At 49.1% G+C, this 27,221-nt stretch overlaps 11 protein-coding genes and 1 non-coding gene across 12 annotated transcripts; 8 read left to right on the top strand and 4 right to left on the bottom strand.

Moving 5' to 3' along the window:
• The first annotated feature begins 2,179 nt into the window (after positions 1-2,179).
• Positions 2,180-2,449, top strand: BDV37DRAFT_242435 (uncharacterized protein). The gene has a single exon (XM_032081320.1). The coding sequence runs from the start codon at positions 2,186-2,188 to the stop codon at positions 2,417-2,419; it is 234 nt and encodes a 77-aa protein (XP_031944040.1). The 5' UTR covers positions 2,180-2,185; the 3' UTR covers positions 2,420-2,449.
• Positions 2,450-2,887: 438 nt separating this feature from the next.
• Positions 2,888-4,792, bottom strand: BDV37DRAFT_269749 (major facilitator superfamily domain-containing protein; the record flags this gene model as incomplete). The annotated part of the gene is made up of 7 exons (XM_032084419.1): positions 2,888-3,487; positions 3,541-3,950; positions 4,002-4,073; positions 4,138-4,188; positions 4,267-4,430; positions 4,523-4,679; positions 4,774-4,792. The coding sequence occupies 7 exons, from the start codon at positions 4,790-4,792 to the stop codon at positions 2,888-2,890; spliced, it is 1,473 nt and encodes a 490-aa protein (XP_031944039.1).
• Positions 4,793-5,434: 642 nt separating this feature from the next.
• On the top strand, positions 5,435-7,060 carry BDV37DRAFT_280677 (uncharacterized protein; the record flags this gene model as incomplete). The annotated part of the gene is made up of 6 exons (XM_032086636.1): positions 5,435-5,584; positions 5,641-5,995; positions 6,048-6,207; positions 6,269-6,424; positions 6,482-6,627; positions 6,699-7,060. The coding sequence occupies 6 exons, from the start codon at positions 5,435-5,437 to the stop codon at positions 7,058-7,060; spliced, it is 1,329 nt and encodes a 442-aa protein (XP_031944038.1).
• Positions 7,061-8,060: 1,000 nt separating this feature from the next.
• Positions 8,061-9,580, top strand: BDV37DRAFT_269747 (uncharacterized protein; the record flags this gene model as incomplete). Its single annotated transcript, XM_032084418.1, has 6 exons — positions 8,061-8,114; positions 8,144-8,211; positions 8,246-8,285; positions 8,390-8,494; positions 8,560-8,942; positions 9,172-9,580. 6 exons carry the CDS (start codon positions 8,061-8,063, stop codon positions 9,578-9,580), a joined length of 1,059 nt encoding a protein of 352 aa, XP_031944037.1.
• Positions 9,581-11,309: 1,729 nt separating this feature from the next.
• On the top strand, positions 11,310-15,522 carry BDV37DRAFT_280675 (ABC transporter ATP-binding protein; the record flags this gene model as incomplete). The annotated part of the gene is made up of 4 exons (XM_032086635.1): positions 11,310-12,277; positions 12,375-13,014; positions 13,113-14,536; positions 14,595-15,522. 4 exons carry the CDS (start codon positions 11,310-11,312, stop codon positions 15,520-15,522), a joined length of 3,960 nt encoding a protein of 1,319 aa, XP_031944036.1.
• An 826-nt stretch (positions 15,523-16,348) lies between these two features.
• On the top strand, positions 16,349-16,631 carry BDV37DRAFT_280674 (uncharacterized protein; the record flags this gene model as incomplete). Its single annotated transcript, XM_032086634.1, has 2 exons — positions 16,349-16,358; positions 16,423-16,631. The coding sequence occupies 2 exons, from the start codon at positions 16,349-16,351 to the stop codon at positions 16,629-16,631; spliced, it is 219 nt and encodes a 72-aa protein (XP_031944035.1).
• A 1,209-nt stretch (positions 16,632-17,840) lies between these two features.
• BDV37DRAFT_52283 (type 1 glutamine amidotransferase domain-containing protein) lies at positions 17,841-19,116 on the top strand. The gene is made up of 3 exons (XM_032090818.1): positions 17,841-18,005; positions 18,065-18,302; positions 18,361-19,116. Exons 1-3 carry the CDS (start codon positions 17,928-17,930, stop codon positions 18,747-18,749), a joined length of 705 nt encoding a protein of 234 aa, XP_031944034.1. The 5' UTR covers positions 17,841-17,927; the 3' UTR covers positions 18,750-19,116.
• A 212-nt stretch (positions 19,117-19,328) lies between these two features.
• Positions 19,329-20,113, top strand: BDV37DRAFT_280672 (HNH endonuclease family protein; the record flags this gene model as incomplete). Its single annotated transcript, XM_032086633.1, has 4 exons — positions 19,329-19,528; positions 19,584-19,755; positions 19,816-19,954; positions 20,001-20,113. The coding sequence occupies 4 exons, from the start codon at positions 19,329-19,331 to the stop codon at positions 20,111-20,113; spliced, it is 624 nt and encodes a 207-aa protein (XP_031944033.1).
• A 49-nt stretch (positions 20,114-20,162) lies between these two features.
• BDV37DRAFT_52303 (uncharacterized protein) lies at positions 20,163-22,236 on the bottom strand. Its single transcript, XM_032090819.1, has one exon. It carries the CDS (start codon positions 21,966-21,968, stop codon positions 20,529-20,531), a length of 1,440 nt encoding a protein of 479 aa, XP_031944032.1. The 5' UTR covers positions 21,969-22,236; the 3' UTR covers positions 20,163-20,528.
• Positions 22,237-22,504: 268 nt separating this feature from the next.
• BDV37DRAFT_280670 (putative thiamine pyrophosphokinase) lies at positions 22,505-23,505 on the bottom strand (the record flags this gene model as incomplete). The annotated part of the gene is made up of 2 exons (XM_032086632.1): positions 22,505-23,417; positions 23,468-23,505. 2 exons carry the CDS (start codon positions 23,503-23,505, stop codon positions 22,505-22,507), a joined length of 951 nt encoding a protein of 316 aa, XP_031944031.1.
• Positions 23,506-24,388: 883 nt separating this feature from the next.
• BDV37DRAFT_t68 lies at positions 24,389-24,472 on the top strand. The gene has a single exon. It is a non-coding gene; the product is annotated as a tRNA-Lys (tRNA).
• Positions 24,473-24,717: 245 nt separating this feature from the next.
• Positions 24,718-26,391, bottom strand: BDV37DRAFT_280669 (GMC family oxidoreductase; the record flags this gene model as incomplete). Its single annotated transcript, XM_032086631.1, has 1 exon — positions 24,718-26,391. The coding sequence occupies one exon, from the start codon at positions 26,389-26,391 to the stop codon at positions 24,718-24,720; it is 1,674 nt and encodes a 557-aa protein (XP_031944030.1).
• Positions 26,392-27,221: the final 830 nt, after the last annotated feature.

Here is a 27,221-nt window from a genome sequence, read left to right as displayed (position 1 = left end):
TTAACACGTCTAAGACCCTTTCCGGGACCAAGATATTATTATATGTAGATCCTATGGTTAATACATAGTCTTAATAGTGTAACGCACGCGGTGATCCTGGGCTATCTAGTCCGCTACTTAGCAGGTTTAACAAAGAATACCCGGATGCCAGGCAGTTGCCCTGCGAGCGGATATAAACTCTGAGGGTCTGATATAATAGCCATTACCAGGACACTGGTAGGAATATAGCTCAAACGAAGGCCTTTTGTCACCCCAGCATTCTTGCGGTGTACGGTATTGCGTTTCACATAACGCCCATCATGGGCCAGATTTCAGATATTGTCAAAGCCCCCAGCCTTGACACATCAGTTGCGTTACTATAACCGCGTCATCAACACCACCGCAGCCCGTTGGTTCGGTGTCTTGGGTCTCTATATCTTCTAAAGATATATGGCATTAGACTCGGCTCAAAGAGGAAGCCTATATGTGAATTGAGATACTTCATTTGGGCAATTTTTCTGTAACCCTCAGAACGGGGCAACTAATCCGTTGGGCGTTCTAGGCTTCTAGCGGTGGCATTCTTAATGGTTTGACGACAGGCTTTGCTCATTTATGGTTTAGTCTGAGCTCTCAAGCCCTCTAAAGTAGTCATCATACTGTTTCTGGGTGGTACTTTTTTGACGAGTACTTATACCTGGATACTTCAGCTCTAACGTCCATGAAAATATCTATCGACACCAACACTCTTTACTTTCCATTTGTCACCCAGAAGTGTTTTCAATCATGAGGTGCATCAGCTTCTTGCAGACATGGTTTGTCTGGGAGATATTGATTGTCTTTGCACTGTGCTTTCAATCCTGCAATGCTGAATCGCTGGCCGATCCTGTCGCACCTGGTAGCCTACCGCCACTTGATGATTCTACCGCGATGGATAAACACATTGCATACAAAAACGATACGTTGAAGGTGCTCTATAGTCGTGACGGTGAGGATCACGAGTGGGAAACTGAATTCGGAACGTTTCAACCTACCATCATGCGGGATGAGCATACACATGTGAATCAAGAGACAGGGCTATACGAGGGCAACAACAATCCAAACGACAATTACGGACATGCCATTGGCTGGGACCGTAACAGAAGGGGCGTTAAATTCCGATGTGGATGTAGCAGGGTGAGGGTGAAAGTGATGGAAACAGCATGGCTTAATATCGTCATGATGGTCTGTTTGAAAATCACCGCATGTAAGGAAAAATGACTGACGGATGAATAGTTGGATCACATGGGACCTGTCCTGCAACGTCTTCGACAACACCTTATACTTGTTAATCCGGCGGTTCAATTGTCACCTTTAGATCACTCTAGAATGAATCTGTTCTGGATTTTGTATGGTCGTGACCAACCTAATCAAATCATTGATCAAATTGAAGGTCACTGGCCCAGTATCCGAAACGGGACGTCACTGACCAGGTTCATTTAGGAATGAGGTCAAAGATGCGTGAAGCATTGACCGCAGCTTGGTACGAAGTTACCTTTTGGTGCCACGATTCAGAATGGATACTTGAACAGGAGTACACTGGAGTCAAACCAACCAGCTGTAACACACGCCGTCAAGTTGACGGAATACGCCAACGCCCTATCTACAGGTCGGACTCTGAACAACAAGGTTGATCTTCTTTTATTGACGATATTCTTAATCTCATTGTCGCTGACATGCCTGCCTCTAGTGCTGTGGAGAAATAGATGGGACAACTGGATGACGCACATGGCGAAACCACGTAGCTACTGCACGCAAGAAAACAGAGAAGCCGAAATTGTGCTTTCCGATCCGTTCGCCATTACGAAAGGAGATCATATTATTATCTGCGGCCAGACCCTGTCGGGAGAATGGAAATTGCACAGTACATGGTTGCGCAAGCAGCCACGGTTAGAATTAGCATCAGCAGCTCGAAGCCTCCATGCACTGGCATATAGCACAGTAGAAGGAGGCCTTCTAAAATTCTTCGTCCTTTCTGAGAATATACACGGTGAAAAATGGGGTATGGATGATGCTCAAGCATTCATCCGACTAACCTTGGGTAAGTTATTGCTTATATCCTGTCCATCCGCGTTGCTTTGTCTCTTCCCATTCCTTGTCAGTTAGCTAATATGTTACTGCTGTGTTATTTCTTTTGGTGCTCGACAGGTCTATACTTGGAACAGTGCAAATGGGGTTCAAGGGATTTATTGTGCCAATCATTCAGGTAATCGCGATATCAACCTTGGGTGCGATTAGACTATCGCCCTCTCAATGGGTAGATACATTTTTCTTATCAAGTGTGAGCAACTGGCTTGTGCAAGAGGATACCAATATGCAGAGGGGGTTGGCGGGATGCTCTTCTATGCACCCTATATACCTATTGATAATAACCACCATGAAAACTCTTGGTAGACCCGCGTGAGTCTACAATTGTGGTTGAAGTACTAAGTGCTAGCCCTATTTGCCACATCTTATAGACGTATGTGCTTGGATCATGTACAACTCGGGTTAATAAATATCATGGTTCATTTGTCCGGATAATAACGTAGACTGTAGGAAAGAATCAGCGGGGTACAGCCTGTAATTTTTGCTTCAGATATCTTCGTATGAAACCATGTTTACTGGTGACTGGTACTCTGTCTTCAGTCCTCACATTTGAAATTGGTTCCAGGGCCCATATATAGCACTTGTTTATCTTCTGGGCACATGTGCGCCAGAGCAAAATTTACCAATTATTGCAACCAAGTCAAACCCGAAGATAGAAAGCGCAAAGCATTATACAGTTAGTTGTCTTTATTCATCTAGATCTTTTTTCACTGGAAATCGAGAGAGCGTTCTTCCAAGACCATATCTCGTTTCTGCACCATCCCCGCCCTCACACTGCGTAGACCTACAGCATGTATCGGTATGACACATCCAAGTCGCCGTTCCCTGCCGTTGTAGCGTCGGACGTATTGCCCGCATCCGCCATCTGTAGATCTCGTCTGCGGTTCTCCATACAACACGCGAAAAAATAGCAAGTGCACCAGAAGGCGGCCAGAGTGAAGAAGGAAATGGCTACACTGTACCCAGTATGGTAGTATGGCGCGTCCTTGGCCTGGAACAGGAACGTCGACACTATGCCCGCGATCTCACCGAACCCGAGCTGGAGCGCTGTACCAATCGCTCGCCGCCGGTGGCCCCCTACATTCATTGTGAACCAGCAGATAGCGACGGGCATTCCGCAGTACGGGCCGAAGACCACCAGAAACAGTGCGGCGTACTGGACTCGAGGCTTATCGTGGACTGTTAGCAGGATTGCTATCCCGGCGATTGCAACTAGCAGATTAAAGACAACGAATAGATAGCGGTGGCATAGTCTATCGGAGGCAAATGCAATCCCGAGAGAAAGGAAAAAGGCCATCGCTAATGGAGGCACGGAATGCAATTGCGTCTGAAGAGTGCTGTAGCCGTAAGATTTGATGATTGTCGGTGAAAAGTATGCGTAACACTAGATGATGGTGAGAAAGGTCTCTTAGGAAACTCAGCGGAAGGGTCACATACATATGATGGCACTAGAAAAGAAAAATATATGAGTGCACCCAAGATGATTCTGTAGTCCTTGAGGACCTCGACCACGTCAGTGAAACGTATGGGATCCTCTGCCGACTCGTTCCCATGTTCAACCTCCATTCTCTTCTTCATCCATCGCCGCTCGGCCTCGGTCAGCCATCTGGCTTGCTCGGGAAAATCCGAGATGAGGTACCAAGCAAGAACGGCAACAAAGCATGTTACGGCTCCTTCGATTATGAAAAGCCAACGCCAGGCTCCATAACCTCTCGTGCCCTGCATGTATCCTGTGCCATACGCTATCAGCCCTCCAAGTGCGCCCGCAAGTGTTGTTGAGTTGAAAAAGTATGTATATCGGCGGAGGGCATCTGGACGCCTGTACCACATTCCAATCAGATAGTAGCCTGGACGCTGGTTAGGTCACCCTCTCGGTTTTCCACTCAGATTCGACTTACACCCAGGAAACATTCCGGATTCTGTCACACCTATGAAGAAGCGTGTCACTAGAAGACCACCATAACTTTTCACTATTCAGTGTGACGTGTTAAAAAATGCATTACCGTCAAATCAATCAGGGGCAGGACAGCGCACCAAAACCTTGACCAATTGTCAGAATACCGAAACAAAACATACATCCTGCCACTGCCGTTTTGTGTTAGCCGTATTCCTACGCACAATTGAATAGTGGCATAGATCTGGATTCGCACAGAAAGGACATACACCAAACGTGGGGTTGCAATTTCTTAAGGACGATGTTTGATGGGACCTCCAGCAGCACGTATGGCACAAAAAAGATTGTCAGCGCCGTGTTGAACTGGTTAGATTTGGGATCCATTCCCAGATCTTCTTCAAGGCCAAACACAACTGCATGGCCCATGTTAATCCTGTTTGATACGGAGCACCGTAAGTATACGTATAAAGAGGGGCAACAGAAAGAAGGCAGACGCAGCCAATTTGCTACAGTTATGGAACGCACCGATCTAGAAAGGCCAGAAAGTACAAGACGCACAGAATTGGCAAAACATGGGCGTCGATCTTGAACATCAACCACTTTTCGTTGATACCCGAGACAGCGCCGTCGGCGAACTCCTCGCTGGTACTGCTGGAATCGACCGTGACATCACCTTCGGACTCTATGACACTGTCAGTGCGCTAGCTGGGTGATTAGGTGCTAAAGAGGGATGCCAGAGCAGAGAAATCCTCGAGGGACAGATGAGCCTGACTTACTCATATTATAAACCGCCATCTTGCTGCATGCAACTCGCGTGTGTGTGAGGTCCTTTAGTATTGAAGCCTAGGAGGAGGCAGTCACACAGCGGAAAGACGCTAGAAGTCTAAGAAAAAAAATCGGAATGGCAGGGTAGGCTGTCCAAAAGCCCCGATCCACCGCGGGCGAAACAAGGATATGCGTGCGAGCAGTTCACAACTGCTGCAATTGGACAAAAACCAAAATACTAGACAAGAATAAACGAGCAAGCGGGTATAACGCCGGCATTTGTAACAGAAAATTCAAATATAAACAACAAATTCCCAACGTGCGGTTTTTTTCTCCTGCTACAAAGGCTAAGGCCCCCTTGCTCAATGTTATTATAATCATTCCGGCCGAAGTCTAGTTCTTTCCAGTGTAACTGCGGGTCGCAGTCCGTGAGATTATATTAATACTAAATCAACGTCACAATAATAGTGGGTAGAGCATGGATATCACGTTAGTGCGCAGTGGTCGTGTCAAGATCAACAAGGGTTCGAGATCACGGTGGGGTTGAACTTTAACACGAATTTATAAAAATGGCAACGAATCAAGGGGTTTCCAGACTGTGAAGGTTCAATCTTTTTCTTCGGGTTCAATACGTTTTATCATCTTAAGGACGAGAGCAATCCATACCACAATATGAATCAGCCGGTCTTCAAGAGCAGATCAGCTGTCAAGCTAAATATTGCAATTGTAGGAGCTGGCATTGGCGGCTTGTCTGCGGCCATTGCCCTGGCTCGAGATGGACATCACGTCACAGTTTATGAGTCTACGCCAGAGCTATCGGAGGTAAGTTTTGCCTGAATGAAAACCCAATCCCCGAGAAAGTGATTAAATGTGCATAGATTGGTGCTGGTGTACAAATGTCACCGAACGGTGTTCGTTACTGGCTCAAGTGGGGCATCAACGAGGACCTCTGGCAAAAGTCCTCTCTACCCTGGGAACTGAACATGCGCCGATGGAAAGATGGAGAGTTTATCGCTCGGACTGAATTAAATCCAGATTTTGAGAAGAGGTTCGGGGCGCCATATCTGGTAATTCACCGCGCTGAGCTGCACAGTGTGCTTTATCAGCACGCTCTGAAACAGGGCGTCGATGTCAGAACTTCCAGTCGCGCTGTGGATTACGACATGGATGCGCCAACAATTACACTAGCAACGGGCGAAATCGTACGTCCCGATCTGATAGTTGCAGTTGATGGTACGTGTCTACCATGAAACAGATGTACGTAGTAACTGACAGTGATGGAAAGGCATCAATTCGTTTGCCAGGACGAAGCTACTAGGAACAACCGAAATAGGAGGCCCTCGTAAGACGGGTGTTGCTGCGTATCGACTTATGGTCGAGGTCTCAGATCTCCTGGCGGATCCAGAGACAGCATGGATTGTCTCTAATCCGAATCTCAACCTCTGGTATTGTTCTGATCAACTTAACATCTAAACAACGTTTTAGTTCGGAGCTCACAATTCTCAGGCTAGGAAACAACTGCTCCGCCATGACCTACATGATATCCAATGGAACTCGCCTAAACTTGGTGCTTTCTCACCCGGATGCGAGTGACACTTCCAACATGTCCCAGGAAGAATTAACCCAGGAGATGTTGTCGTATTTTCATAATTGGGATCCGATGTATGACTATGCGATGCCCGAAAAGCAACATTGATTGACTAACACAATAGGCTCTAGGCTGATGAAGATTGTACAAAAGAAAAAGTCAATTCATAATTGGCCCCTTTTTGAGGTAGAGCCTCTCGATAAATGGGTTTCTGACTCTGGAAAGTTTATTCTCATTGGCGATGCAGCCCATGCTATGGTGCCATACTTATCGATGGGTATGCTACGCTTCTTTTCTTTGATGCTGTATCGTCATGGGACTAATCTTCGATCATCTGTTTCATTCCAGGTGTCACCATGGCCGTCGAGGATGCAGCTACACTGAGCAAAGCTCTAACATATGTTACTGACAAGCGTGATCTTCGACTGGTACTCCAGTTGGTTGAAAAGTTACGTAGTTGTCGGACGAAACAAGTTCAGCAGGCAAGCCTTGCTAACGGGAGAGTTCTTCATCTTTGCGATGGCCCGGAGCAGGAAGCCAGAGACAATGCCATGCGGCCTTCGGTGGAAGGAATGCCGCTTGAGAAAAGCCCTTACGGCATGACCGACCGAGAAACACAAGCCTGGTGTTATGGGCACGATGTGCAGCGGGATTTCGAGGAAGCCTGGGAGAAGGTTGTTAGCGATCGGCGTGTTGACGCGTCTCTCTGAGACTCTAAGCCGAACCCCTGTGCATTATGTCTGATAATTCAACTCTAGTAAATTAATTCGTTTTTGATAGGCGAAGTCAGGATATACTCTTCGGGTATTATAATTATATTGCGCATTATTGGTCCGGTCGTTGAGAGCGATGTACCCACACATGGCCCTACCTTAGTAGTATATCTCCTGGCAAGACTCGAGGGTCAGTGTAGCCGGGCTATAGGCACATTGTTACATTCAGTGCCATGCTATAAATTGCCAATAGGGTTGCATTGCCTACTAGACGACTTCCTATTACGGCTGGACAGTCCATACGTAGGGCGACAGACCCTTCTCGCCTGTGATGTTTTTCTTCGGAAATGTAAGTATGGTGCCATTTTGGAGGATCCACAACTGGCCTTGTAGCCGACACTAGACTTTTAACCAAGCAGGGGCAAAATGTAACCTTTTGCAGGGTTCGCTAGCCACCGAGAAGCTTAAGGTGGAAAGAGTTCGAGGGTTATCAATCCTTCGGCTCGACCCACCTCGCAAGCCTTTATATGGTGGGTTAGCGTCGGAGTAATTTGAACCCAATCATGTATTTTTCTTGGGGCCCTAACTCATTAGTATAATATCCGTCGTCTGGCGAAAGGTGTAGATGCAGCCGTTCCCAGCCGCAACATGCAGGTGTCATAGCCTACACGTCAATAACTTAACAGCCTAGCAATTCTCTTTTAATTTATTCGGGCCAAATCGACCCGGTCTACCACTCCAGGATCATGTCAACCCTGCGATCCCTAGTCAATAAATTTCTGCTGTACTAGTAGGGCTGTAGCATCACCTTTGCAAAATATGGCACGAATGTTGGCCCCTAAACAGTTTCCTTTCGTTCGTTTGTCAACCTTGTTATGTGCTTCTATTCCTAGCACACATTTTCTTTTGTATCTCTTTTGTTCTCAACATAGTTAAAGTGAACTTCAAGGCTATAGAACCATTTGCATCAAGTATCCTGCGAACAAGCTAGGCAGACATGCAGGATGCCCCATCGTTTAGCTACCGGGATTCTCCGAGGCCATGGAACATAGTATGTCAATCAACCTGCCTTGCTGCAAGTGCTCTAGTCATGGGTATGAGAATTTATACGAAGTTCTTCTTAAGGCGGTCTGCAAGCTGGGAAGACTGTATGTACCAGATATTAGGAGCAGGAAACCACAGGCTAACTTTAATTGTGACAGATACTTGCCTCATTGCTTCGGTGAGTGGTTCTAATTGCGTAGCTGTGTTGATATAGCAGAAAATGTGAAAGGGGTGGAAAGCAATTGAGGTGAAAGCAGATAGAGCTAACGGTTCCATGACTAGGTTTGCTTTATAGGATATGCTACCATTGCTTTGGAAGCCGATAAAGTCGGTAGTGGTATCCATGTAGCAGAGGTTGCTAAAGAAGACCTGGCGAAATATGCAAAGGTAGGACTATTCCACCTTCGAAGCTTTCTCTTGTTATGCAGATGTTGATCAGTCTTGTAATGCAGCTCGCCAACGCGTCGCAGATCATGTACGGCCCCCTGATATTCGTCACCAAGCTGTCCATCCTATTGCTTTACATCCGGGTTTTTGCTCCGACCAAGAAAAGCTGGATGTACATCTTTATCCACGGGCTTCTCTGGTTCAACGCCGCATTCTACCTGGCGGACACGCTCCTCGAGATTTTTGCGTGCGTGCCTCGCGAGAAAATCTGGAACCCTGATGTACATGGGTATTGTGTCAATGTGAATGCGATGATCTTGGCGACCGCTATCCTGAATACCATTTCAGACTTCTCGCTACTGATACTACCCATATTCTCTGTCTGGCGTCTGCATATGCAAAATACTCAGAAATTGGGTATATCTGCCATCTTCGCTGCTGGTCTCTTGTAAGTACCAAGATGATGCGCTGTGGCTCGAGAAGCCTCGGATTGACAAGAGTGCTGACAAAATACCCAGCGCATGCTTTTCAAGCGCTATACGCATTGGCATCAGTGTGCAAAAGAACAACACGTCTGATAGGACATACGACTGGTTCCCTGAATTTCTCTGGACGTAAGTTTCTCCGTTCCCTTCCAGCTACAGATGGAGTTTATTGACAACGATGGTATTCCTCAGATCCGCCGAGATTAGTGCCGGTATCATTGCTAGCTCGTTGCCTGCAGTCCCATCCTTCTTCCGCCATGTCAAGGGAAAGGTCGCCACAGCCATTGGTAGCGAGGCGAAAAGCACCAGCAGATCAAACCGACACAGTCTGTCCCAAAGACAAATGTGGAGTTCCAACAGGGGGTCGGGGTGGAAGAATGGCCACGGAGAGATCATACCACCAATGGAATTCAATGAGCTGGATGAACTACATGAATGGCAATGTCGTGGCTCGCGACTGGTAGATAATAGGATGGGCGCCCGCGAAGGCCCAGGCATTTATTATGGCAGAGATGCGAATTCCATCGCGGACAGCCGTACAAGCCAGAAGGGTATTTTGAAAACTGTAGAAATAGACGTCGAAGAGACAGAGATTCGTTGAAATGCGTATCTGCAAACAATGTTGTCTTATTATCCCCAACTCATAAGATTGCTTTGTGAACGATTGGTCAGTGGTACTTTGAAGTGGAAGGACCAGACAACCTCGTTGGAAGGTGATGATAGAACTGGGTGTACCAACTTCCATAATGTTAAGAATGTATCCATACACGCTATCGAAGACCTTAGTAATATCCTGGAAGTTGAGCCCTCTGAAAGTTGCTGTGTGATGGGTGAGCAACGCTACATCACAGGGACCTTATCTCCTGGTACATTTGCTGTATCATTTGCATCTAACCTTCGACATCGACCAGGATTTCGTCTGTGGCGATGTGGACTCGATGGTTTTGGAAGAGCCGGCTGATACTGGGTAGATAGGTGACGAGGTCGTTTTTGAAGTAACCATAGCAAATGAAGCCCCCATAAGCATCAGCCTATGCACTCCACTCCATAAACAAGCAACAAAGAAGCTGGTTAGATTAGCCTTAGGGGCAACGGCCATAACTCCTCTATCCCATCTTAGCCATCGCATATAGATCATAGCTCCCGAACATTTCATATGCCTTAATTAGCCGTCCTCACACCCTACTCGTATCCGCAATCATACTGGGAATCTACATCAAACAAGCCTCAAGAACTAACAAAGTAGGGACTTCATCTGGCTGATTACCGGTATCTACTTAGGTCTGGACAGGTCTCTCGCTGCTGAAGCCCTACAGGGTTCTCAGCACCACGCGCGACATAAACTGGAAGTATTAACAACGGGAGATATTTTTAGACTCAAGAACGAGATCATAATGAAACTAAAGTTCCGAGTCCTTTGGCACTCAAACAGTCACACTGGGCATGCTCTACGAAGAAGTAAAAGCAGTTAGACCCTTTGCACCGAATCTGCTAGCATTCTGTCCTCATTCTATATGAGACTGAGGCATCGTTGTGATTTTACCTGAAGTATAGAACCTATCAGTGTTTCATCGTGTCCTCATGCGTGCTATCTCCGTTCATCCGATTTTTGGCCATTATCCACCGCGTGATCGCAATCAAAACCTGTGACTGGAGCATCCACCAGGCTTTCAAGGTCGCGGAAGTGAACACTAGTAGTATGACTCGTGTACCCTCGCTGCGATGAACACTAGATGCTCTAAGTGGTGCTGTATGATTCATGATCTTCTTGGCTGCGCCTAGCCAATCCAGGATGCGCATTGCGGCGTCGTTCAGCCCAATCGATGCTCCGTCTGGGGTCAAATCGACCTTGAACCTCGGACCTCTAGCAATACAAAAACAACAATCGCTTTTCCTAATACACTTGCCAGCGTGAGGCTCGCCAGGCTGCCGCCAACCATGATGACGCGCATTGATGTGGTGAGCTCCGGATTTGCAAGTCGAAGAAATCAAACAAAGAAGTTCGTAGCGGCCGATCAGACGCGAGATTGGACGAGACTAGCTACCTGGAGGGAAGAATCACCCTACCACAGTAGACCTGTGTTTATAAGACTGGGTCGTGACCCACAGCAATACGACAGTTTTAACAGGCTACTGTATATTCCAGATCCTTGTCGCTCCCCCTGATTCCAAACAAAGAAAACGCGAACCGTCAGCTCATCCTCCCCTCTCAAAAGGCAGCTGTACAGTCGAAGAATCCTCTCACTTTCACCCTGACTCCACTCCTGGCAGACTTGACCAACATAGATGACTGCCACTGCCTCCTTCAATGATTGCTGGACTGCCTCACCATGCCGAGCCGCGACCTTGGAGACCAGCACGCGCCTGTCCAGGCAGGCCGAGACGCCACGCCCGCGAACCCTCCCTTGAACCCAGTCGGCCCAGCACCGGCAGATGCAGACAGAAAGGAGGAAGATGGTGATCCGTTCAAGCATCTGTCTGAGCACGAGAAGGCCATCCTCAAGAGACAGTTGGATCTGCCCGCCACCACCGTCGGTTATCTGACGCTGTATCGTTATGCGACACGAAATGACAAGATCATCCTGGTCATCGCCTCGCTCGCAGCAATCATCGGCGGTGCACTCATGCCTCTGATGACCGTCCTGTTTGGAGGTCTTGCAGGCACCTTCCGCAGCTTCATACTGGGCGACATAGGTGAAGGCCAATTCACCGGCGACCTTGCCAGATTCTCTCTCTTCTTCCTCTACCTCGCGGTCGGCGAGTTTGTGATGGTGTACTTGGCCACGGTCGGTTTCGTGTATGCTGGTGAACACATCACGGCAAAGATCAGACAGCAGTTCTTGGCCGCCATTCTGAGGCAGAATATTGCCTTTTTCGACGAGCTCGGCGCGGGTGAGATCACCACAAGGATCACAGCAGACACCAATCTTGTCCAGGAGGGTATCTCAGAGAAAGTGGCATTGACCTTGACAGCCGTCGCCACCTTTGTGGCCGCGTTCGTGATTGGTTTCGTCACATACTGGAAGCTCACGCTGATTCTGTGTTCCACTGTCGCTGCCATTGTTGTTACATTGGGCGCCGTGGGTTCGTTCGTCGCCAAGCTCAGCAAGAAATACCTCGCCCATTTTGCTGCAGGAGGGACGATTGCGGAAGAGGCCATCAGCTCGATCCGAAATGCGGCTGCCTTCAATACCCAAGAGAAGCTGGCTCAACGATACGATGGGTATCTCGTCGAAGCTGAGAAGTCCGGGTTCAAGCTCAAGTCCACCACCAGCTCAATGTTTGCTCTTCTCTTTCTGTAAGTACAGCGAGTGTCACAGTACCTCGCCATCCAATGGACGGTTTTTGAATTCCCTCAAACAGCCGAGTGTTCTGACTTGCTTTTTTTTTTCAAGGTACATCTACCTCAACTACGGACTGTCTTTCTGGATGGGCTCCCGCTTCCTTGTGGATGGGTCCGTTGGATTATCGCAAATCCTCACTATTCAGATGGCCATCATGATGGGGGCTCTTGCCCTCGGGAATATTACACCGAATATTCAGGCCATCACCTCAGCGGTCGCTGCAGCCAACAAGATCTACGCAACCATTGACCGTGTCTCTCCTCTCGACCCTACATCGACCGAGGGGCAGAAGCTAGAGAAACTGCAAGGAAATGTGGAACTGAAGAATATCAGGCACATATACCCGTCCCGCCCCGATGTGGTTGTGATGGATGATGTGAGTTTACTGATTCCCGCGGGCAAGTCTACTGCGCTTGTTGGGGCTTCAGGCTCTGGGAAAAGCACGATCATCGGGCTGGTTGAGCGTTTCTACGATCCTGTCGGTGGATGCGTACACATCGACGGCCATGATATCAAAGACCTGAATCTACGCTGGTTGCGACAACAAATTTCTCTGGTGAGCCAAGAGCCGACCTTATTCGCTACTACGATATTCGGGAATATCAGGCACGGTTTGATCGGAACAGCGCACGAGCATGAGTCCGACAAAGAAATTCGTGAGCTGGTCGAACGTGCTGCTCAGATGGCAAACGTACGTAAGGCAAATGCCACGCTGCCCTGCATTAAACACACCCTCTTTGCTCGTGCCATATACGATACGATACTATGTTCTGACTCTTTGCTTTTCAGGCCCACGACTTCATCACCTCGCTTCCTGAGGGCTATGACACCGACATTGGCGAACGAGGGTTCCTTCTCTCGGGGGGTCAGAAACAACGCATTGCCATTGCTAGGGCCATGGTCAGCGATCCTAAAATCCTGCTACTTGATGAAGCAACATCCGCACTCGACACGAAGAGCGAGGGCGTTGTGCAAGCTGCACTCGACAAAGCTGCCCAGGGACGAACCACTTTGATCATTGCTCACCGACTGTCGACTATCAAGAATGCGGACAATATTGTGGTGATGTCCCACGGACGTATCGTCGAACAGGGCACCCACGATGACCTTCTCCAGAAGAAAGGGGCTTACTACAACTTGGCTGAGGCTCAGCGAATCGCGATGAAGCAAGAGTCTAGAAACCAGGATGAAGATCCCATACTGCCTGGAATCGATTACGGTTTATGGCGACCCGATTTCAAGGAAGGTCGCTACAGCTTAGACAAAGAGGATCAGGGAGAAGACCCTGATGCACTTCAGGTGGACAAGACACGATCAGACAGGGCCGCATCGAGAGCGGTACTTGCGAAGGAGGGAGAAGACATTGCTGACAACTATACCTTGTTCACGCTCATACGGTTTATCGCTGGTTTGAACAAAAAAGAATGGAAATATATGGTCTTTGGCCTTTTACTCTCGCCCATTTGGGGTGGATGCAATCCAACACAAGCTGTTTTCTTCGCCAAGTGCATTACAGCCCTTTCGCTTCCTCTTTCAGAACACTCTGAGATACGGCGACAAGCCAACTTCTGGTCACTGATGTATTTGATGCTCGCCTTTGTACAGCTGCTCGTTATCATCTGTCAGGGTACTGCGTTCTCTTACTGCGCAGAGCGACTTACCCATCGGGTTCGCGACCAAGCATTTCGATATATCCTCCGGCAAGAAATTGCCTTTTTCGACAAACGTTCCTCTGGTGCTCTTACTTCTTTTCTATCCACTGAGACCTCCCACCTGGCTGGGCTGTCTGGAATTACTCTGATGACGATTTTATTGATGGTCACCACCTTACTTGCCTCCTGCGTCATTGGTTTGGCCGTAGGGTGGGAGCTTAGCTTAGTGTGTATGTCCACTATCCCCCTACTTCTCGCTTGTGGGTACTTCCGTTTGGCCATGCTGGTCCGACTCGAGAAGGAGAAGAAGAAAGCCTTTGAACATTCTGCAAGCTATGCCTGCGAGGCCACTTCAGCCATCCGAACCGTAGCTTCTTTGACCCGTGAGAGCGACGTTTGCAATCACTATCATGAACAGCTCCTCTCACAAGGCCGTCGGCTAGTGTGGTCGATTCTCAAGTCATCCATTCTTTACGCGACATCCCAATCACTTCAATTTCTTTGCATGGCTCTCGGCTTTTGGTATGGGGGTACCTTATTTGGCCGACACGAATATTCTATGTGAGTAGATGGCAATTCCCGAAGCAGACACCATACTAGTTCTAACCCTTCTATTAAGGTTCCAATTCTTCCTGTGTTTCAGCGTAGTCATTTTCGGGGCGCAGTCTGCAGGAACCGTCTTCAGCTTTGCACCTGATATTGCCAAAGCCAGATACGCTGCTGCTAGTCTCAAGGCTCTCTTCGACCGGACTCCGGAAATCGATAGCTGGAGCCATGATGGGGAGATGGTCCAGAGTATAGAAGGCCATGTCGAGTTCAGAGACGTGTACTTCAGGTACCCGACGCGACCAAATCAGCTCGTTCTGCGAGGTCTCAATCTGCAGGTCAAACCCGGGCAGTACGTCGCGTTCGTCGGAGCTAGTGGATGTGGCAAGTCCACTGCAATTGCCCTCCTGGAGAGATTCTACGATCCAGCCCTCGGCGGTGTCTACGTCGACGGCAAAGACATCTCATCATTCAACATCAATAAGTACCGCTCCCATCTGGCACTGGTCAGCCAAGAGCCAACGCTCTACCAAGGTACCATTCGCGAAAATATTATGCTGGGAACGGATCGAGACAACGTTACGGAAGATGAAATGGTGCAATGCTGCAAGAACGCCAACATCTACGATTTCATCATCAGTCTGTCAAATGGCTTCGATACCCTCGTTGGTAGTAAGGGCAGCATGCTGTCAGGCGGCCAGAAGCAACGTCTTGCAATAGCGAGAGCATTGCTCCGCAACCCCCGAATCCTTTTACTGGATGAGGCCACTTCGGCTCTCGATTCAGAGTCTGAAAAGCTCGTGCAAGCTGCCCTGGATACCGCAGCTAAAGGCCACACGACGATCGCCGTGGCGCATCGTCTCAGTACGGTGCAAAAGGCAGACATGATCTATGTCTTCAACCAAGGCCGCATCATCGAGTGTGGAACCCATTCGGAGCTGATGCAGAAGCGGTCGGCATACTTTGAGCTTGTCGGCTTGCAGAATCTGGGCGATATGTGAGTCTTCTACCTGGGGACCCCGAAACTTTGGCGGTTGTGAGAAAGCGCCCGGTCGGATAGTAATTATCAAATTGATCCTTTTCTTTCATTTCTTTTTCGGTGCCTGATGACTATGGTGGTCCTGTGACCTTGGTTATTTCTCTTCTCTATCAGTTGATAGTAATAATATTATTGCCCCTCGTCCGTTATCGGGTCCGTATCATGATTTCATGACGTCGCGAAGGCAGCCTTTTCTCTTGCGCGTTCACCTTCTATTCTTATACCGCACTTGGGCTTTGCACTGTAACTACGCCAACCCTGGTGTTAGGACATTGACGGCGATTACCGGTTGTGGTCGCCTAGAAGCCATTGACGCTGTACATAAGAATCTAGGACTCGGAATATGCGATCGAATACATGAAGCAAGAAATCGCTGCAGGTACGGGCTCCTTTTCAGGTTGTCCATATGGGACGCGGCTATTATGTGAGAATCTATGTATGTATCTACGTATTGACTGTGGGCCACCAGCTAGCGCAAGGTGCGAAGCTAACATTGTTGAGACATGGTAATCTCTGTTGGGCACTCGATGTTTAGGGTGGCTGCCCCGGCCCGGAACTCCTGCCTCGTTCTCAAGACCCGTTCGAGTCCATACCTTATGGGAAACATCCCAGTCCGAGTTTGAGCCCCTCAATAATATGATAAAAAGCGTCGTTGTCCCCCAAGACGGTGGTGTGTATGGAGGTGTGGATGTGCTGCATCCATTGCATTGTCTGGACATCTTAAGGAGACGCATCAGGCCTGGTGGATCCGTGGGTCACCAGGATTCTTCCCCGGTGAAATAGAGGAGATGCATATTGGTACGTTGTTTCTGGATATTTTGTGGTCTCGTATGAATATGGTAGGGCTAACGGAACTATCTAGATCATTGTATCGATCAGCTGCGCCAGGCGATCATGTGCTCGGCAGATCTGACCCCTGTTACCCTGCAACCCGTCATTCAGCTGCGAGAAGGCAGGCGATATCTGATCCTCTTGGGGGAGACGGAGCGCACGCATACTTGTCGGGACTTCGAAACTATCAAACAATGGGTACGATTCAGAAGCAAGAAAGCAGCGGTTCAGCACATGTGATTTGACTTTGGTGAGACAATATAGTGATTATGTTTACCTGCAGGTCCCAGCTAGGGGCTTTCTACACCTCTCTTACTGTTAAGCAGGCGCTTGTATGTATTCTTTAAGAACCCATAACCCCTCTGCGCCAGCTTAGAAGGGGCATGTAATGAATTTCTCCTGAGCTATGCAGGAAGTGCATTCTAGCCAAGCTGACGGCTCCAGGAAAAGGGGAATTCATGATGCATGATGAAAACACAGTACATGTCTGTTTCACATGACACCTTCTGGGGTTGTAATCTTGTTCCTTAACTAGTGATAGTGTGCCCATTTCTGGGACTAGGAACCTATCAGAATATAGACCCAGTTTTAATGTTAGTCCTTGTCACACTAGCTGAGGTTCACTCTCTAAGCCAGGTCCATCTGCATCATTGTAGGACAGAAAGGCTACATCGAACCCAGTAGACGCCTTTTGATCTTTCTGTCATTGCTGACCTTGTTTCAATAGCCAGTGACTGGTTACTACGAATTTCAAACGCTCAAAATGTTTCCAGTGCCACTACAAGTTCTATTCTCCCGATACAAATTAAGACCGTTAATCAGTAAAGCTGAGAAGCACAATCACTAGTCTTTATAGAACCCAGGTAAGTAGAACTGTTTTTCTATGAATTGTTTCTTCAAGGCTAATGCAGCACTGAAGTCAAATCACTATCCTACTGCCTAGGTACGATATCCGAGGTATTTGGGTAGCAAGTTAAATGAAAGCAGTCAGATAGTCTTCCATGAACAACCGTGTCTTTCCGTTAGTTGCTGTGTTCAACTAGTAGTTGATCCATGCCCTTGAACATAAGAATAGAGACAGCCGCTCTGATCATCAAGTGCCCAACCATGATTACTGAACTTATTAATGGATAGTCGCCGAGCCGGGGAGATTATTCGCCGAACGGACGGTAGCTCGTGGGTCCCTCCACGCGAGAGAAAACATTAGCGCTCGGTTTTACTTTTCGACACCGTCGATTGTGTGGCTACTATTCAGGAACTCGTAGACCATTCGTCCACGTAAGGACCCTTGGACCTAGGAACCGTATTTTGCCAAAGCTTTTGCCCCATACATGTTAGTGGAATTGTGAGGAAGTAGTTAGAAACAATCATGCTCCAAAATAAAGGATGTGAGCGAGTTCAGGACCTTCCAGGGGAAGTGATGTCATTCATCATCAGCTGCCCCACCGTACCCTATATAAGGTCGACCTGGACCCAATTCTTGAGGATCGACGAGTCCGCGCAGAAAAACCACGCAACTCACACATCCTGACAAAAATGGCTCCCAAGGTGCTCGTTGTTCTTACCTCCCAGGCCCAGATTCCTGGCCGCGACCACGCCACCGGATGGTACCTGGTATGTATTACCCCGCCATGTACGCCTGTCGATCGAGCAGGTCTAATGCGAAGTCCTAGCCCGAGTTCGCCCATCCGTGGGAGGTCCTTCATGAGAAGGTCGAGCTCACCGTCGCCTCCCCCAAGGGTGGCGAGGCTCCCCTCGACCCCTCGTCGGTCAAGATGTTCGAGAGCGATCCCGTGTCGACGAAATTCCTGAACGAGCAGCAGTCGCTCTGGAAGAACACCCACAAGCTGGCCGATTTCCTGCCCCGCGTTTCGGAATTCGATGCGATTTTCTATGTCGGTGGTCATGGACGTAAGGAGCCCTTTTATTTTTCATTTTGGCGGAGGGGATCGCACTGACCGCTATATAGCCATGTTTGACCTCCACTACGACGAGACCTCCCTCGCCCTGATCCAGGCTTTCGCTGCCGCTGGAAAGCCCGTCTCCGCCGTTTGCCACGGCCCGACCGTGTTCATCAAGGCGACCACCAAGGCCGGCCAGCCCTTGCTCGCCAACTCCACCGTCACCGCCTTCACCAACGTCGAGGAAGACCAGGCCCAACTGACCGAGCTCATGCCATACCTGGTCGAGACTGAGATGAACAAGATCCCCGGATGTCAATTTGTGAAGGCCGATCAGCCGTGGGGCGAGAAGGTTGTCGTCTCGAAGACCTCCGACGGCGCGACTCTGATCACCGGTCAGAACCCGGCCAGTGCGACGGGCGTTGGAAAGGAAATCCTCAAGGCTCTGGGACTTTAAAATTACAGATTACTCTATCCTGATAATTCATGAAATGTATGATTGTTATGAGAAATAAATGATCATCTTCTTCACTTCGCTTCATTTATTGTTCTTCCGTCGGATTCCGGCGGATCAATGTATATCTAACACGCCGACCACCCTGACAGCGATGATCCCCCCCATTCTACCTGTCCATGGGCGAATCAGCCTTACTCCATGCCGAGCGTGGTCATCAACCGCCGGAGATGCAAAGGGGGACTGATAAGCGCCCCGCTCCAATATCCTGAAGACCTCCCATTTGGGGAATCGTCAGGGCGGTCCAGGTACTAAATTAGCCAAGCCCCTAGCCGCGGCCAAAGGCGTTACGGCATTGCAGAATGTGTGTTACTGTATTGCATGCGCTCATGTACGCCAAGAGCCCGGCCGGGCACATGGTGTTTTGACTGGCTTGAGCACGTTACACCCGGCAGATGAAGCGATATGCAAGGGATGGAGCTGATCGCCCGGTAGTGGGCATATTTTAAAAGGCCGCCAGCCACAATGTGCTGTAAACAGTGCGTTTCTTCCATATCCGATCCTCCTTGGGCCAGTCGCATCATGGTCCATTTCACCGTCCTGGCCCTCTTGGCCCTTCCCTTCGTGAATGCCATCCCTGCCCCGGCGCCTGTCCCAACTCCCCCGGGAATCCCATCGACAACCACGGCTGAGAATGAATTGGCTGGATTAACAGTCGCTGCGCAGGGCTCGCAGGATGGCTATGACCGGGATAAGTTTCCCCATTGGATCAGCCAGGGCCAGTAGGTATTGTCATCCAGTTTTGGAGGATAAATGTGCTAAATCACTGTACGAAAGTTCATGCGATACACGTGAAGTCGTGCTTGCTCGCGATGGCGAGAACGTCGAGAAGAACGATTCTTGCTCTCCCACTAGTGGGACATGGCTGTCGCCATACGATGGAAAAACTTGGACGGATAAAAGCGATCTAGACATCGACCATGTTGTACCGCTTTCCAACGCCTGGAAGGTAAGTCTGTCATCGTCCATGCAAGGATGGATTCTGATCTGATGGTTAATGAAATTTCAGAGCGGAGCGGCAGACTGGACCACGGACCAACGTCAAGCGTTTGCCAATGACTTGACGAATCCCCAACTAATCGCAGTGACAGGCACTGTTAACCGTCAGAAGAGCGATGATGGGCCGGAGGAGTGGAAGCCTCCTCTGAGTAAGTTCTTCCTAACATTCCATCTGGTCGCGCGCTAACCGTGTAGCTTCGTATTATTGCACCTATGCAAAGATGTGGGTCCGAGTCAAGTCGGTGTATAACTTGACTATTACCCAGGATGAGAAGGGTGCTCTTGTTGATATGCTTGACTCGTGTTAGTGATCATACTGTACATATTGATCGTAATACCACGTGTTGCCAGTCCGCCGGAGCAGGGACATGATATAGTATGGATGAATTTGTGATTTTCAGGTGCAGTTTATATTATTTACTATCCTCACATTTGCCCCCGAAGTTCAGTTGTGTGCTATAGCTATGTCTATCTGTGGATATGCTTGCCAATGAGGGCAGTCTACAATCACATCGAGTTCCTCCGGTCGCGGCATCTTCATGAGAGAAACCATATATCAACGCATTAAGCAAAAAAAAAAAGTAATACGAATATAGGGTTCTCAGATATGCTACAGGTATGTCTCCTTGGCCGGGTACGCAATTGTACTAATAGCTAAGTCTCATAAAAAACAGGACTCCGAGTATGCATTCACAGTAACTTAAGCACCTTCTAATATAGCAATCAATAGTATCTAGCAGGCCCAGCTTGTCCGGTATTGTATGGTGGCCCAGCATTAGATTGTGCTCCAGCATTGTACTGTGATCCAGGGTTCTGCTGTGGCCAAGCATTGGACTGTTGCCCAGTATTGTACCCTGGGCCAGGATTGAGTTGCGGTCCAGGGTTGTACTCCGATCCAGTATTAGGATGTGTTCCAGCATTGGATTGTGGCCCAGCATTGGGTTGTGGTCCAGCATTATACTGCGATCCAACATTATACTCTGGGCCAGCATTGTACTGTGATCCAGCATTGGGTTGCGGTCCCACATGATGATGCGATCCAGCGTTGAATGGTGGTCCAGGATTGAATTGTGGCCCATCATTGTAGTCTGATCCAACATTGTACTGTGGTCCAGGGTTATGCTGCAGTCCAGCATTCGGTTGTGGTCCAGTATTATACTCTGATCCAGCATTGTACTGTGGACCTTGATTTGGAGGCGGCTGAACCTGAGCCATCTGAGTACCCGCAAGATCTCCATATTGAAGATCGCTGGGACTTGGCCCCGTTGCCATGTTAACTCCCGAGGGTGTCTGCTCAAACTGTACATCACCTTGCGCCGCTCGAACCGTGTGCGTCAGCATTTTCACCGAGGGATTGTCGACCCAGGCGTGGCCACTCAGAATTTCCTTAGCGGGTAGCTTTCGACCGTAGAATCGTTCGTTCTCATCTATACGCTCGATGACGACCGTTCCGTCAATCTGCACACCCGCATAAAATCCTCGGCTCTTGACATAGGTCCAGATCGGGGCTCGCCGTTTATGAACCTCCGACTCTAGCACACCGCCGATTCCAACTGGCCCAGCAGCGACACTGATCTCGCTTCCGAGAGTAACCCGGACCTTCGTGAATGCCTCCAGTGCCTCATACGTATTGATCACCATCACACAATCGTAGATGTCTGCCCCGACCAGAAATCCCAAACCGGCGGTATGCAGCAGGATCCCCGACGGCGCACTCCATTCACCGGTTTCCGGCACTCTGCTAATAAGAACACCACTACCGCCCGCACCGCTGAACCATAGTCCCGTTCGCATGGCCGTAAAGATAGCCAATCCCTTCGCCTGTCGGATCACTTCGGTCGGGATCTTCTTCAACACTTTCGGCTTCCCTCGCGGCTTGTCGATCGCCTGTTTTCCTCCTTTCGTTTCCGGTGCAGGCGTGCTTTCTTTGGATTCCTCGACATAGACGCCATCTTTGCAGAAGCTCTGCAGAATGCGCGCTACCTTCTCGCTTTCTTTGTCTAGTGTCATGGGCCAGAAGGCCTCGGAGCCGAGCTTGTTCGTCAGGCGGTTAACGGGGGGCCCGAGTTTGTCCAGCGCATCCCAGGCTTTGTCGAAGTTTTTCTTGCCGATGACTTTTGTTTTGTTCCATATTGAGGTTTGCTTGTTTGGTGTTTGGGACATGGTGAGATGCGATGGTGTATGCTGTCTATGGTTTTAGGACCTTTTTCTCGGGTCGCAGTGTAGTTAATTAGGTTATGTTGTCAGAAGTGCTATTCAGAAACAAGGAGAGCCGATGATAAAAGCAGGTCATCGTTGGAATTTATTAGTCTCGAGCACGAAAGGAACAGTAAGCAACGGAGTGAATCCAGGACATTGAGCGGGGCAGGATTCATGATCCCAACAGCTAAGCATTTCACCTGGCGCAGTGATTGGTGACCAGCCTCCACTTCCGACGGGATGTGCGGTCGCTCCACTCGTCCCATCGCGGGAATTTTTCGTGTTCGGTGCTATAAAAAGCCTTTTCATTGTTTCGTGAGACGCCGGCCACTTGCTAGTACAATGAAATCCCTGCAGGGCGTCTAACCCAGCTTAGCCCCAGTGCCCAATGTACTCCGTAGTGCGTCCTTAATTAAGTACTGGCCAATGTACTAATACAAGCGTTCAACCATCCAAGCACCGAATATCGATCATGATGCGGGGAAAACCCATTTTATCTGTCAACGTGAACTAGTTGGCAAAGGAAGTTTTCGATGTAGTCGGGACACAATCTCCGTATACTCCTCCTCGTCTTCGGCTGTAATAAGACCATGCCGAACGAAGAAATCCACGAGAACACTCGCGCTGGCCGGTTTGAATTTACCGTCCAACATGGCCTTTTTCACTTCATTCGTGTCCATCAGATGAAAGGCATATACATCGTCGTCGACCACTTTGAACACCATATCTGAGTCGACTTCAAGGTCATAAACATAGAGCACCCCCGGGTTGATGAGCCCCGGGTGACCACCAGATCGCTCATCGCTGATACCGATCCAGTTCACGGTACCTGCGGCCCGTGCCTTCGTCCTAATCAGATCTTCAGACATCGCGGCCTCCTCCGATGCCTCGCGAACCAAACACTCTAACGGCTGCTCTCCGATGGCCATCCCACCCGCCACAGTATTATCCAACATACCCCCATAGGCCTTGTTAAACTGTCGCTGCGGAATCCAGAACTTCAACCCAGCCTCCGTCCGGGTGTACACTGTCATATGTACCCCACGGCCTATGATACCAAGATACGAGAAGAAACTTCGATCAACCCCCACCGGAAACTTCGCCCCGACGATCGGGAACTGCTCGTGTCTCTTCTTCCCGAATTTAGGAAACACTCCTTTCTCGCGCGCAAGTTCCGCCTGTCGCTCAATGATCTCCGTGCATTTCTCATGCCAGTTGACGCCCTCGGGCTGAATAAGGTGCACTTCTTTCTGCGGGGCAGGAAGCACCCGGAAGTCTGCTGTCCATGGCATCTGCTCTACCACAGCATCAATCAAGAGACCGTGCGGTCTGGGATCCTCCGGGAGATAGAATTTCCATGGTGAGGCCTGTACTTGCGCGTGTGCGGAATCTGTATCTTCCGCGTAAGGAAAGCTGGGCGGTTTTTAGCGGGGTTATACGGGGTTTTTTTGGAGAGCGCTTACTTATCGCAATCCTTTACAACATCTAGTAAGGTCTTCATCGTGGCTGGTAAATAATTGCTACGGCTCGGTTCTAGGTTGCTGGGCTGGGCGCATACATGCGGGGCGCGAAGCTGGTGGGGAAAAACTATGTTCCCATGCCGAGGTATTCCATTATGGATTTGTACTACTGTAGTGCTGTTGCTGCACCGATTAGTTGCTGTTTTTGTGTGTAATGATGTACTGTGCATACGAAATACTCCCAGGTCGGTAAAGGAATGAGGTAAATGGCATAAAGCCGACATAGTACCTCCGTCGCAACACCCAGGCGAGGCGAAGTCGCCCGAGGATTGCAGTAATTTTAATTATGAAAGGTATCACATTTCGTGATTCCAAGGTTCATGGCCTTCAAAGATATCGAGTTTCCGATTTACTAAAAGCTATTGATGGTGTTGCCGACCTGGTGGCGGATGAACCCTGGTTGGCCTTGGAAGGGAATGGGGCACGAAAGCAAACAGTCACATCGCATCATAGACATTTAGAAGCTTCTAAGACAATATTACAGGATTTATTGAATATGAGTAACTGGTTGTTATGCAAGTATTCAAGCATCCACTAGAGTGAGCCTCTCCGGGAATGTATAAAAAAGATAAGTGTGTCCCTTGTCGCAAAATATATAATTCACGGAAGCGAAGAGTACTAGTTACAACACTGTTCACACCAGTATGCAACAAAGGCATGCATTTGACACATTGAATAAGCTATCGACAGCGTTCTTGTAGCATCAAGGGACAAAATATGCCTCATCCATCGATCTGTATGCAGTTATGGTAGGGCATGAGGAGAGGGGTGAAGATCTCATCTAATGCACATCAATCGAGGTAGTAGGCTCTTACGTTAGCTTTGGCTTATGTAGTCAAAAGAAACATGATTCTTCAACAAGTAGCCGGGCTAGCTCAATCGGTAGAGCGTGAGACTCTTAGTCGTCACGGTATCTCAAGGTTGCGGGTTCGACCCCCGCGTTCGGCTTCTCTTTTTGTTTTTGCCTCGACATCAGAACGGAATGTCTCCTTGTTTTAACCATGTAAAGGCCGACCAGGACCTCTGGACGCGTGATGTCAGTTGTCCTTTTGCTTTTCTATCTTTCAACACCCTTCGCTCCCACTAGTCTAGCGATCAAATATTCTGTCTTTATTTACTGTAACTATTGAATGATCGGACCTCGTGAAGTAAATAGTTGCGTTCGCTAGGTTAATTGGCTACCTAGTTCTGTCTTAGTTAGTTATAATATCTGCAGCTTTCTCTGCAATTGCATATACCACTGCCTGGTAGTGTGCTGTTATCGGCAACGGTATGATGCTGGCATCGACTACCCTGAGACCCTCGACGCCTTTCACACGGAGCTCAGTATCTACAACATTCCCCATTGACGCTGTGCCAGCTGGATGATAGAATGTATTCCCCCCTTGTTTCACTTGAGCGTCGATTTCTTCATCTGTGGCGTCGGGCCCTAGCGGGTTAAACCCAGGATGTGGCGTCTCACATTCGATCATCGCTCTACCTTCAGGTGTCTCTCGGAGAACTTGTGTTACCTGTCGAATGGCGGCCCGAAGGATCGCACGATCAACTTCAGTGGAATAATAGTTTGGATCGATAAGAGGCGGGATCATTGGGTCGCTCGACGCTATGGTAACATGGCCTCGCGAAGTAGGGACCATGTCTAGAATAGCTGACGCAACATGGGTGCCATCCATCGGGATATCAGCACCCGCAACAGCTGCACCAGCAGGGGCGTAAACAATGAGAATCTCAGCATGGCAGGAATCAGGGGCAAGATAAGGGTGCTTCCCAAGAGCCGATTCGTTCTCACCGTCCGCCCTCAATGCCTCCATCAATATCTCACGTGGAGCTTGCACAGTGACATTCCAGTCAGCCGGGAGACCCAACGCATACGCTGGGCTCTTCCATAACGGAGTACCCATGGACAAGCCTTGCTCCGGATGGCGCAGTTTCCACCACCGCACAAACGAGAAGTGGTCATGAAGGTTGCAGCCAACGCCCGGCGCATTGACCAGTTGCGTGATATTGTGGTTTGCGATCTCTGCCGGCCCAATCCCAGAGAGCATCAGCACCTGGGGTGTGCGATATGCACCAGCCGAGACAATGACTTCTCGTGATGCGAAGTATTTCTCTCCGCCTACCACTTCTACTCCCGTTGCGACTTTCTCTTTCTTGCCATCCCGATCCTCGAGAATAACTCGCTGTACCATCGTCTCGGTCATGACGGTAATCCCGGGACAGTTAAATATACCATATGCCTCACTCGAAATCTGTCGTTGGCCTGCACGCCAATTCTCCACTAACTCCCCCAGCCCTAGCGGCGATCCCGCGTTTGCGTCTGGCACATATTCCACGCCGACCCTGGCCCAAGCCTCCCGCAGCGTCTCCCTCAAACCGTACCTCCTGTCAGAGCTACTAGCAGAGACCGAAGTATTGTGTATTGGTCCATCGGTACCATGCGTGGCCGGATCAGCCTTTGTGCCATCGAAATGTGTTTCAGTTTTCTTGAAGTACGGTAGCAGGCCTTTGTAACTCCAACCATCATCGCCGACTAACTTCGCCCAGCGGTCATAGTCGGCGGCATTTCCGCGAGTCCAGGTACCGTAGTTTGTGGCAGAACTACCCCCAAGGGCCTTGCCTGCGCTGTTGTAGCATTCCCGGCCGTTGAGATGCTTCTGTGGTACCGTGGTATAGGCCCAGTCGAGGGGGGAATGATGGGCACCGAAACACGCAAGGGGGGCGCCGGTGAGGGGGTGGCCGACGGCGTTGGCTCCGGCCTCTATGATCAGGATATTGAGTGAGTTGTTCTTTTCATAAAGCCGGCTGGCGAGTGCGCATCCGGCAAGCCCCCCGCCGATTATAATGTAGTCTCTGGTTGAGCTTGACATTAGGGTATTTCAGAATGCGGGATAATCGGGTCGTCTGGTTTGGATCAGCTAAAGAGCGGTTGGAATTAATTAGAGATAATATTAACAGGGAAGTAGTTGAATGTGTACACATATTTATATTAAATGTATCGGCAATGTTTATCTCAATGCAGCAATGTTGTTCAAATGTTGTTCAATCGACATAGTGTACAATGCAAGGCCCCCACGCCGAGACGCGAGCATAGACGATCAGGCCAACCACAATGCTGTTTCACTGAGGAATCCTCGAAGAGGTGTGATCAACGGACATTGATGACCCACCTGAGATGTTTAATCCCGTAACTGAATGAGGGGGGATTGGCTCTGTCGGGTTGACTATCCCCGCCCACCGTGCTGCATATATTCTAGATAATGTAACCTATCCTATGTGTAGGTACTGTAGTAGCGAAGACAAGGGGCTATGTTATAACCCACAACAAGGAAATTGCATCCCATAGGATACCTCCCTTGCTAAATATCCCACTAGAAACCATTGTCATCGTGCCGTCACTCTGAGAGGCTGCCGATGTTGGCACTAGATCCTTCCTCGCTAGGTCAATGGAACTATATGCGAGAGGTCAAGGCAGCTTGACTGAGCTGGGCTTTTGGAATTAGTAAGTAGTGTTGGCTGAAAGGTTGGCCTATTATCATAATACGTGGATCTGTTGATATAAGAATGTTTCTTGTTTTATGCTAAACCATCCCGTTATTACGTTAGATCTGTGTAAGCCCCGGATTCAATCCCCGTGATGCACCGTATTGCTGAATATACTGATACCACGATGCACCTATATATCTTTATGAATACCAGA

Source organism: Aspergillus pseudonomiae, assembly GCF_009193645.1.
Source record: "Aspergillus pseudonomiae strain CBS 119388 unplaced genomic scaffold BDV37scaffold_15, whole genome shotgun sequence".
Lineage (NCBI taxonomy): Eukaryota > Fungi > Ascomycota > Eurotiomycetes > Eurotiales > Aspergillaceae > Aspergillus > Aspergillus pseudonomiae.
This window is presented reverse-complemented; position numbering and strand designations above follow the sequence as displayed.